The sequence below is a fragment of the Coregonus lavaretus genome (assembly GCF_964263955.1).
Source record: "Coregonus lavaretus genome assembly, chromosome: 1".
NCBI lineage: Eukaryota > Metazoa > Chordata > Actinopteri > Salmoniformes > Salmonidae > Coregonus > Coregonus lavaretus.
In genome coordinates, this window is record NC_139988.1 from 78,342,623 (window position 1) to 78,354,870 (window position 12,248).

The window sequence follows — 12,248 nt, forward strand, 5'->3', positions numbered from 1 at the left end:
TTTCATAGTAAAGGTTTTTAGATGAACAATAATTTAAGAAAGTACTTCATATAAGGAGATTTACAACATGACCAACAGAGAACACATTTTTCATTTTAAATACTAACTATAGTATGACTGAAGGCAAGGAAAATAACATTTATATTTAGTCATTGAACTCTTATTTTGGAGGGGGAAAACGACATAGCGGAAGTATACAGTAATGACGTTACAACCCGGAAGAATTGCCCTCTTCTGATTAACGTTTGAATAAACAAGAATGGCCAATTTGTTTTAGGAAAACATTGCAAGCGATGTGGCTAAAAAATATAGTATATTTAAACTAAGAAATATATGTCTTGTTTAGAGGGGTAAGGCGTGGAAATGATCGAACGTGTGTAGCAACGCCCTAATGTCAGCCACCTTGTTGGAGAAAAAGAGCCCCGTTGTGTTTACAAATCGGTAAGAATTATTGTTACCCTGCAGTGTGGTTTTTTTGGACAAAGAAAATATGGCGGAATTGTACGTTGTGGAGCAGATTGGTACTAGCACTATAGAACAAACCGAGCACCGTGATGTCCGAGGCTCTGTTCGGCTGGCTTCGCCCACTCTCATGGTTCCGCCGCGGAGTAGCTTGCCCATCAGTCCCGGGGTATCGAGTACTAGTAGAGTAGTGTTTGGGTTCCCAATGAAGAACAACCCCAGTTCCCCGTCAGAGCCAGCAGAGAAACCAGGATCCCGCTGGGTTCGCCTCAATGTTGGTGGAACCTACTTTGTCACAACCAAACAGACATTGTGCAGGGACCCCAAATCGTTCCTGTACCGATTGTGTCAAGAAGATCCGGATTTGGACTCTGATAAGGTAACATAATCTACCATAATTGGTGGCATAACGTTCTATCATTAATCAAGGTGCATCAATGTAGCATTCATAATGCACTGCCACTGTGATGATCATGCATAAGATTACACCCAAACACTTTCAAATGCCTAGCTAAAATTGTATAACATTTTAACACTCAAAGTCTACTGCTCAGCCAGTTGACAGTAATGCATGATTTTATCTGCATGTGAAGAAGCACCAGAGAAACATTTCTGACACTAAAATGGCAGACATGCGATTAGCCTTTTTTTTCACACTTTAAAAAATCTCTTAGGATGAGATAGGAGCTTACCTGATTGACAGGGATCCCACATACTTTGGCCCCATTCTGAATTACCTGCGGCATGGGAAACTGATCATGGACAAGAACCTAGCAGAAGAAGGTAAGACTGTCCAAATAATAGTTCCCGAAATTGTAAAATACAATCCCTATCACACACCATGCTTTTATTTAGAAGCAATGGGATTCTGCAGATGTGTGATACAGGCCCTTTCCTTATTAGTATCATGTGACTAAACTATTGGTTGGCTCTCTCAGGTGTCCTTGAGGAGGCGGAGTTCTACAATATTGCGTCACTGGTGAGGCTGGTAAAGGAGAGGATACGGGACAACGAGAACAGGACATCTCAGGTATGCCAGGGAAATGCAGACAGGATGAATGGAAAAGGCCTTAGACTGGGATGGATGATGGCATTGATGCTGTGAAATAACACGTGCTAAACCAAACACTAACATTTCAGAGGATGAATGTGTTTACAAGTCTGTGTTTGTGTGTATACTGGCACACACACCACTCACTGTTCAAAAGCAAAACACCTATCCGCTAATTAACCCTAATGTGCTCTGGTAAACACACGTCACTGTGTGTGTGGGTATATGTGGAAACTGGCTTTTATTGTAGTATCTGTTTTTCTCTCAGGGCCCAGTGAAGCATGTGTACCGGGTGCTGCAGTGCCAGGAGGAGGAGCTCACCCAGATGGTGTCCACCATGTCAGACGGCTGGAAGTTTGAACAGGTGGGCCTAGTAGTCCTCATGTCACACTTGTCTTTAAATCCATAGGTCATTGGTGGTAAACCTGGTAATGTCCCTACCTTTTTCCAGTGCCTTAAAATGTTCTTGTGAAATCTCAAAATATGCCTCAAATTTCATGTGAAGTTGACTTTTAAGCTAATTTACAATCCCGCTCACCCTTTCCCATCTCCCCTCACAGCTCATAAGCATTGGCTCGTCCTATAACTATGGCAACGAGGACCAGGCTGAATTCCTGTGTGTGGTTTCCCGGGAGCTCAACAACTCCACTAACGGCATTGTCATCGAGCCCACTGAGAAGGCCAAGGTGAGATCAGCTTCTGAGAGTGTCTGTGAGTCATGTGTTAGGCATGAAGTCAGAAGATTCTCACGTATAGGGATTGATCCCTGCAACATCAAAGTTTGTCAGGCATTTTCAGACTTCAAAAATGTTGTAATGTATAGATGAGGCCTCGTCCCACGTCATCGGTTGTGTAGATTGAGCTTCACTTTTTTCAACCCTAAATGAATGGGAATGATAGGCACTGAATAAGATCATGAAATTAGCCGGTGCTTAATCTCGGAAACCCAGAACTAAAATCTTGCGTAATTACGTCAGAAGCGTGATCGAGTTAGACAAATATACTAGAACGAGGAGCAGAAGCAAATCAGTAGCTCCGTCCCCCTCTCTCTGCAAGTTGTGGGCAAGTTTATGGGCCAAATGTCCCCTCCCCTTCCTAAATTCGAAAGATGCAAACACCAGTGAAATCGTGATTTGTCCAAATGATCAGTGACGAACAAATCTGTGCAGGGTCGTTCGATGTCATTTCAGCAAGCCACGACACCCATCATCTCAGATTGTTCAGAAATCGTTTCTGTAATTAGAAACAGATAAGATAAGCATTGCGGAAACATTATTTTGTTGAAATATAATTTCATATCAGAGGAATTGCACCCAAATTGGCCATTTTTAAATGTATAAGATTTATATAATATTCAATGAATGATAGTACATAACATCTGATTTGGACCCAAAAAAAATCTAACAATGAGTAAGACAGGAGGAATCCAAGAAGTTGTCAAAAGCCATCCACAGACCACCAACACACTTCATGCCAATCCCACCCCAACAACAAGTATATACTACAGTATCAGTTCTCTATGTTTGACAAGTAGGATGGAGCTGCGGCTCTGAGTATTGTTTCTTCATCCTATATAATGTATTCTCAGTGAATTTGTTGATGTTTCTTTCCCCTGTTCAGAGCAATGTGTAATTTAAGTTGTTGGGTTTATGTCCGAGCTGACAAGGCAGAGGGGTTGGGTTAAATGCGGAAGACACATTACAGTTGAATGCATTCAGTTGTACAACTGACTAGGTATCCCCCTTTCCCTTCCCATTGTCCCATCCTACATCATGATATTAGCAGTTTCTGAACACTAGATAGTGCTGTTCTCCTGCTATTAGGTAATTATTTTTTTAAAGAATTCCCCACACCCCATTGTTAAAGGGATAGTTCACCCAAATTACAAAATTACAAATTGGTTTTCTTACCCTGTAAGCAGTCTATGGATCAGGTATGACAGCAACCCATGCTTTGGTTTGCAGGTGATGCACACTCACTCACACAATACGCACACATAGGCTATCACACACACACTTCATACTCACAAACACATGCACATACACACTCACACACACAGACACACAGAGAGCCAACGCTGCTGTCACATGTTACAGAGACATTGAACCACTGGAAGTGTTCCCGTTTCACACTGTGTATTTAAATACTGTATCCCCAACATAGCTCATTCTAATATTTATACTAATGTAAATTGTATTTTATTTAAACTGTTTATACACACCGCATGTTTATATACTGGATTATTGACATAGCTCACTCTAATATATCTACTGTGCATATCATTCTTAGTATATCTTGTGTAAATTCTCCAGGTGTACATATGTATAGATTGCATCTCATTCCAAGCTCATGGGCATTAATATGGAGTTGGTCCCCCCTTTGCTGCTATGACAGCCTCCACTCTTCTGGGAAGGCTTTCCACTAGATGTTGGAACATTGCTGTAGGGATTTGCTTCCATTCAGCCACGAGCATTAGTGAGGTCGGGCACTGATGTTGGGCAATTAGGCCTGGCACGCAATCAGCGTTCAAATTCATCCCAAAGGTGTTCGATGGGGTTGAAGTCAGGGCTCTGTGCATGCCAGTCAATTTCTTCCACACCGATCTCGACAATCCATTTCTGTATGGACCTCGCTTTGTTCACGGGGGCATTGTCATGCTGAAACAGGAAAGGGCCTTCCCCCAAACTGTTGCCACAAAGTTGGAAGCACTGAATCATCTAGAATGTAATTGTATGCTTTAGCGTTAACATTTCCCTTCACTGGAACTAAGGGGCCTAGCCTGAACCATGAAAAACAGCCCCAGACCATTATTCCTCCTTCACCAAACTTTACAGTTGGCACTATGCATTCAGGCAAGTAGCTTTCTCCTGGCATCCGCTAAACCCAGATTCGTCTGTCGGACTGCCAGATGATGAAGCGTGATTCATCACTCCTAAGAACACATTTCCACTGCTCCAGAGTCCAATGGCGGCGAACTTTACCCCACTCCAGCCGTCGCTTGGCATTGCGCATGGTGATCTTAGGCTTGTGTGCGGCTGCTCGGCCATGGAAACCGACCAACAGTACTTGTGCTGACGTTGCTTCAAGAGGCAGTTTGGAACTCGGTAGTGAGTGTTGCAACCGAGGACAGATGTTTTTACGCGCTTCAGCACTCGGCAGTCACGTTCTTTGAGCTTGTGTGGCCTACCACTTCGCGGCTGAGCCGTTGTTGCTCCTAGACGTTTCCACTTCACAATAACAGCACTTACAGTTGACCAGGGCAGCTCTAGCAGGGCAGACATTTCATGAATTGACTTATTGGAAAGGTGGCATCCTATGACGGTGCCACGTTGAAAGTCACTGAGCTCTTCAGTAAGGCCATTCTACTGCCAATGTTTGTCTATGGAGATTGCATGGCTGTGTGCTCGGTTTTCTACACTTGTCAGCAACTGGTGTGGCTGAAATAGGCGAATCCACTAATTTGAAGGGATGGCCACACACTTTTGTGTATATACAGTATCAGTCAAAAGTTTGGACACACCTACTCATTCCAGGGTTTTTCTTTATTTTTACTATTTTCTACATTGTAGAATAATAGTGAAGACATCAAAACTATGAAATAACACATATGGAATCATGTAGTAACCAAAAAAAGTGTTAAACAAATCGAAATATATTTTATATTTGAGATTCTTCAAAGTAGCCACCCTTTTCCTTGATGACAGCTTTGCACACGCTTGGCATTCTCTCAACCAGCTTCATGAGGTAGTCACCTGGAATGCATTTCAATTAAACAGGTGTCCCTTGTTAAAAGTTAATTTGTGGAATTTCTTTCCTTCTTAATGCGTTTCAGCCAATCAGTTGTGTTGTGACAAGGTAGGGTTGGTATACAGAAGATAGCCCTATTTGGTAAAAGACCAAGTCTATATTATGGCAAGAACAGCTCAAATAAGCAAAGAGAAATGACAGTCCATCATTACTTTTAAGACATGAAGGTCAGTCAATCTGGAAAATGTCAAGAACTTTGAAAGTTTCTTCAAATGTAGTCGCAAAAACCATCAAGCGCTATGATGAAACTGGCTCTCATGAGGACCGCCACAGGAAAAGGAAGACCCAGAGTTACCTCTGCTGCAGAGGATAAGTTCATTAGAGTTACCAGCCTCAGAAATTGCAGCCCAAATACAGTTGAAGTCGGAAGTTTACATACACCTTAGCAAAATACATTTAAACTCAGTTTTTCACAATTCCTGACATTTAATCCTAGTAGAAATTCCCTGTCTTAGGTCAGTTAGGATCACCACTTTATTTTGAGAACGTGAAATGTCAGAATAATAGTAGAGAGATTGATTTATTTCAGCTTTTATTTATTTCATCACATTCCCAGTGGGTCAGAAGTTTACATACACTCAATTAGTATTTGGTAGCATTGCCTTTAAATTGTTTAACTTGGGTCAAACATGTCGGGTAGCCTTCCACAAGCTTCCCACAATAAGTTGGGTGAATTTTGGCCCATTCCTCCTGACAGAGCTGGTGTAACTGAGTCAGGTTTGTAGGCCTCCTTGCTCGTACATGCTTTTTCAGTTCTGCCCACACATTTTCTATAGGATTGAGGTCAAGGCTTTGTGATGGCCACTCCAGTACCTTGACTTTGTTGTCCTTAAGCCATTTTGCCACAACTTTGTCCATTTGGAAGACCCATTTGCGATCAAGCTTTAACTTCCTGACTGATGTCTTGAGATGTTGCTTCAATATATCCACATAATTTTCCTTCCTCATGTTGCCATCTATTTTGTGTAGTGCACCAGCCACTCCTGCAGCAAAGCACCAGCATGATGCTGCCACCCATGTGCTTCACGGTTTGGATGGTGTTCTTCGGCTTGCAAGGACCCCCTTTTTTCTCCAAACATAACGATGGTCATTATGGTCAAACAGTTCTATTTTTGTTTCATCAGACCGGAGGACATTTCTCCAAAAAGTATGATCTTTGTCCCCATGTGCAGTTGCAAACCGTAGTCTGTCTTTTTTATGGCAGTTTTGGAGCAGTGGCTTCTTCCTTTCTGAGCGGCCTTTCAGGTTATGTCGATATATGACTCATTTTACTGTGGATATAGATACTTTTGTACCTGTTTCCTCCAGCATCTTCACAGGGTCCTTTGCTGTTGTTCTGGGATTGATTTGCACTTTTCGCACCAAAGTACGTTCATCTCTAGGAGACAGAATGCGTCTCCTTCCTGAGTGGTATGACGGCTGTGTGGTCCCATGGTGTTTATACTTGCGTACTATTGTTTGTACAGATGAACGTGGTACCTTCAGGCGTTTGGAAATTGCTCCCAAGGATGAACCAGACTTGTGGAGGTCTACAAAATAATGTCTGAGGTCTTGGCGGATTTATTTTGATTTTCCCAGGATGTCAAGCAAAGAGGTACTGAGTTTGAAGGTAGGCCTTGAAATACATCCAGAGGTACACCTCCAATTGACTCAAATTTTCTGGAATTTTCCAAGCTGTTTAAAGGCACCGTCAACTTAGTGTTTGTAAACTTCTTACCCACTGGAATTGTGATACAGTGAATTATAAGTGAAATAATCTGTCTGTAAACAATTGTTGGAGAAATTACTTGTGTCATGCACAAAGTAGATGTCCTAACCGACTTGCCAAAACTAGTTTGTTAACAAGAAATGTGTGGAGTGGTTGAAAAACGAGTTTTAATGACTCCAACCTAAGTATATGTAAACTTCCGACTTCAACTGTATATATATACAGTGGGGAAAAAAAGTATTTAGTCAGCAACCAATTGTGCAAGTTCTCCCACTTAAAAAGATGAGAGAGGCCTGTAATTTTCATCATAGGTACACGTCAACTATGACAGACAAATTGAGAAAAACAAATACAGAAAATCACATTGTAGGATTTTTAATGAATTTATTTGCAAATTATGGTGGAAAATAAGTATTTGGTCACCTACAAACAAGCAAGATTTCTGGCTCTCACAGACCTGTAACTTTTTCTTTAAGAGGCTCCTCTGTCCTCCACTCGTTACCTGTATTAATGGCACCTGTTTGAACTTGTTATCAGTATAAAAGACACCTGTCCACAACCTAAAACAGTCACACTCCAAACTCCACTATGGCCAAGACCAAAGAGCTGTCAAAGGACACCAGAAACAAAATTGTAGACCTGCACCAGGCTGGGAAGACTGAATCTGCAATAGGTAAGCAGCTTGGTTTGAAGAAATCAACTGTGGGAGCAATTATTAGGAAATGGAAGACATACAAGACCACTGATAATCTCCCTCGATCTGGGGCTCCACGCAAGATCTCACCCCGTGGGGTCAAAATGATCACAAGAACGGTGAGCAAAAATCCCAGAACCACACGGGGGGACCTAGTGAATGACCTGCAGAGAGCCGGGACCAAAGTAACAAAGCCTACCATCAGTAACACACTACGCCGCCAGGGACTCAAATCCTGCAGTGCCAGACGTGTCCCCCTGCTTAAGCCAGTACATGTCCAGGCCCGTCTGAAGTTTGCTAGAGTGCATTTGGATGATCCAGAAGAGGATTGGGAGAATGTCATATGGTCAGATGAAACCAAAATAGAACTTTTTCGTAAAAACTCAACTCGTCGTGTTTGGAGGACAAAGAATGCTGAGTTGCATCCAAAGAACACCATACCTACTGTGAAGCATGGGGGTGGAAACATCATGCTTTGGGGCTGTTTTTCTGCAAAGGGACCAGGACGACTGATCCGTGTAAAGGAAAGAATGAATGGGGCCATGTATCATGAGATTTTGAGTGAAAACCTCCTTCCATCAGCAAGGGCATTGAAGATGAAACCTGGCTGGGTCTTTCAGCATGACAATGATCCCAAACACACCGCCCGGGCAACGAAGGAGTGGCTTCGTAAGAAGCATTTCAAGGTCCTGGAGTGGCCTAGCCAGTCTCCAGATCTCAACCCCATAGAAAATCTTTGGAGGGAGTTGAAAGTCCATGTTGCCCAGCGACAGCCCCAAAACATCACTGCTCTAGAGGAGATCTGCATGGAGGAATGGGCCAAAATACCAGCAACAGTGTGTGAAAACCTTGTGAAGACTTACAGAAAACGTTTGACCTGTGTCATTGCCAACAAAGGGTATATAACAAAGTATTGAGAAACTTTTGTTATTGACCAAATACTTATTTTCCACCATAATGTGCAAATAAATTCATTAAAAATCCTACAATGTGATTTTCTGGATTTTTCTTTCTCATTTTGTCTGTCATAGTTGACGTGTACCTATGATGAAAATTACAGGCCTCTCTCATCTTTTTAAGTGGGAGAACTTGCACAATTGGTGGCTGACTAAATACTTTTTTTCCCCACTGTATATATATATATATATATATATATATATATATATATATATATATATATATATATATATATATATATATATATATATATTTTTTAAAATATATTTTAATTATTTGTGTACTTGTTTGACATTTTACTGCATTGTTAGGAGCTAGTAATATAAGCATTTCGCTGCACCCACTACAATACCTGCTAAACTGTGTACGCAACCAATACATTTTGATTTGATTTAGATTTTTTAAAAACCTGGCCACTGTTTGAAATGCTAACTTTTTGTTTGGTAAACAAAACCAAAGCATGAGTTGCTGTCATACCTGGTCGATAGACTGTTACAAAATGTAATTTGAGTGAACTATCCCTTTCACAATGGGTAGGGGGGGATTCTTTAAAGAAAAATCACCTATTAGGAGGAACAGCACCATCTAGTGGTCAGAACCTGGTATTGTCAGGATGTAGGATGGGGCATAAACCCAACAACTTCAATGACTAATTTATCTAAACATGGGACAAAAACATCACCAAATTCACTGAGAATACATTACGCAAGATGAACAAACAATACTCAGAGCCGCAGCTCCATCCTACTTGTCAAACATAGAGAAATGATACTATATACTCATTGTTGGGGTCAGATTGGTGTGGGGGGTCCGTGGGTGGCTTTTGACAATTTCTTTGGATTCCTCATGTCATTGTTAGAAAAAAGTTTGGTTTAAATCGGATGTTAGGTACTATATTGAATATTATATGAATCCTATAAATTAAAATGGCTAATTTGGGTGCAATCTATTAGCTTAATTTGAATTGTTGGACATAAAAGACTGTAAAAACACCAGCAACTCAGCTCCAAGTGATTTTAATTTGGGAAAGCTGTTCCAAAGTATTCCCATCACATAATATATGTGATCGTATACAAATGTAAGCAAGGTTTGAAATTATTATGTTTTAGTCAAATATTATATATGTTTGGGCTTCTTGTGATCAATTTTCAGTATACAACTTATTTGTATTCATGTTCCGGCCCCCTGACCATCCTCTCAAGAAAGAATCGGCCCGCGGCTGAATCTAGTTGATGATTTTGTGGTCCTCTGTAGCTCAATTGGTAGAGCATGGCGCTTGTAACGCCAGGGTAGTGGGTTCGATCCCCGGGACCACCCATACGTAAAAATGTATGCACACATGACTGTAAGTCGCTTTGGATAAAAGCGTCTGCAATATGGCTTATTATTATTATTATTATTATTATTATTATTATTATTATTATCCCTGATCTACACCGACCCGTTTTCTCTCCTTACAGATCCTCCAGGAGAGAGGTTCACGGATGTGAAGAGACTCCCAGGCCTGAGCTCACCATGCTCAGCTCATGTGACATTTCCTGATGTCTCCTGCACCACCTCAGCCATGGTCCATACCTTCACCCCTTCCACCACCAACCCCACGCCCCTTTCACCTCCCCCTCCTCTGGGTGTGCCTTTCCACAGTGGGGGGGTTCCCATCCCCCTCCCCTACAGTGCTGCAACATAACCCCATCGTCATTTCTTATTCCCAGTTATATTCGTGAACATTTGAGGGATTCTGAAGAGATGACAATAGAGTAGTAGTAAATACAATACCTGTTGTCATAAATTGGCTTTTGAAGCTTCAGGTTTTGCCCCTTATCAAAACCCCCATCTTGCCCATAGTACCTCCACACAGAGCTAAATCATTGGCACCTTCCTCATTCAGGTGATCACACAGTTAGTGGGGAGCCCTTTCCTTGTCTTTCCGGCTGTCGACTTGGCGGAAATCTGTGATAATCTCCTCAGGACTTTCAAAGGACAAAAAAAAGGATGCCGAAAAATCTACTGACTGTGACCTGCCCCACCTACAACCCCGAATATCCAGCTATGGGGTGAGAGGATACTGTTAGCAACATGGCCCAACCTCTGACCTCCAATCCTAGTCCTTCCATCTCCACAGCTGGAGCTCCAAGGCAGTTCATAGTCGCTTGGGAGGCTGAAGGCAGAGAGGTGGGGCTAAGGACGGTGAAGCCACCAGAATCTTCTACAGCCCTCAAATTGAAATCTGGACCTCAAAGCCAGTTCCTCTGCTTTTTTTCCCCATTCTTCCCCTCTAATCAGGGACAGATTTAAACTTGGGACACGAGGTGGGTGCGATTTAATTATCAGGTAGAACAGAAAACCAGCAGTAGTACGAACCTTGTAGGGTAAGATTTGAATACCCCTGTTCTACAGCATCACTCTTTTGGTCATCTTGTGCAGTCAGTCCTGCTCTCACAGAAACTCTTGCCTAATAAAACTAGAGGATAATGGGGAGGAACAGACCCTTGTCTAACAGAGGCTCCACCCCACCATGGTTCATCAGTGACTTTCACTGCTGAGTGCTGAGCATCCATCACACTGAGCATCCATTTTATTTTTGACTCAGGTCAAAGTCCTTTGTCACGGGGAGGGCACATCTTTTTTTGCAGCCGTGTTAGGGATGGTTCAGTGCAAAAGAAAACACACAACTTAAAAGACTAAACCACACACATGTACACAATTGTCAGGCATGTGAGGAATATAAATCTATATATAATGAAATTATATGGGGAAAAATGAATGCAAATTATGAATTTCTGTTTCGGAGTTGTCATATTTGTGTAGTATGGTGAGTTTTATTCCATTGGGGGAGGAAATGTCACTCCTCTTAGTGTTTCCCCCAATAACAAAGGTGTAAGTTTGTGTATGCAGTGCCTCTCTGCTATTCGTCAATGATTGAAATTATGATCAGCGACCCAGAGTTTTTCAATGACACAACTTCTAAGTATATTTATTTCTTGCAGATATATTATGTTCTCTTTGCATATCTTACAATTGTAATCAGAGATAAGAGACGGGTTATTGAAAAGCTTTTATTTGAAATGAAAAGATGGCATGCGTCAACAGTGCCCCTGTTGGACCTGTGTTCCTCTGTATGCTGCCTAGTGCCCCCTCTGGTCTTGTTTCATTTTTATGCCAATTATCACTCACTCTGCATTTGCCTGCTACACACCTTTGCATATGTTCAGCTTTGCTTTACATTTTGCAGTATGCACTGTATTGTAATTCTAGAGTATGCTGAAATTAACATTTTAAATACATACTCTGGAATTGTTATAGAGTAGGTATAACCACAGGAACATTGGGTATTGAAAGTGCCGCATGGATGTGACATTTCAGCTTTTTGAGTTGTAATGTTGGGGGAAAATAAGTAAATTATACTTTGTTTCTCACCAAGTGTTAAATCTCTGTGCCAACCAACAGTGATGGGTACGAGCTTGTCTGGAGTATACTTATTATACGCATATCATTGTCCCAGGAGTAAATCCTGGTATTACCACATTTGTACTACATTCTGTCAATCTGACTGTGTACTTAAAATAAGT

The 12,248-nt window shown here is 41.6% G+C and overlaps 1 protein-coding gene across 1 annotated transcript; it reads left to right on the forward strand.

Annotated features, from left to right (window-relative positions):
• Positions 1-210: 210 nt before the first annotated feature.
• On the forward strand, positions 211-11,796 carry kctd2 (potassium channel tetramerization domain containing 2). Its single transcript, XM_084170659.1, has 6 exons — positions 211-841; positions 1,137-1,245; positions 1,401-1,492; positions 1,782-1,877; positions 2,074-2,199; positions 10,140-11,796. Exons 1-6 carry the CDS (start codon positions 491-493, stop codon positions 10,167-10,169), a joined length of 804 nt encoding a protein of 267 aa, XP_084026785.1. The 5' UTR covers positions 211-490; the 3' UTR covers positions 10,170-11,796.
• The last annotated feature ends 452 nt before the right edge of the window (positions 11,797-12,248 follow it).

Excerpts from the sequence above, each read along its gene's own strand:
- kctd2 (XM_084170659.1), top strand. The coding sequence starts at position 491 with ATGGCGGAATTGTACGTTGTGGAGCAGATTGGTACTAGCACTATAGAA. Across the intron at positions 1,246-1,400 it reads CAAGAACCTAGCAGAAGAAG|GTGTCCTTGAGGAGGCGGAG; the intron begins GTAAGACTGTCC and ends TGGCTCTCTCAG. Across the intron at positions 2,200-10,139 it reads AGCCCACTGAGAAGGCCAAG|ATCCTCCAGGAGAGAGGTTC; the intron begins GTGAGATCAGCT and ends CTCTCCTTACAG.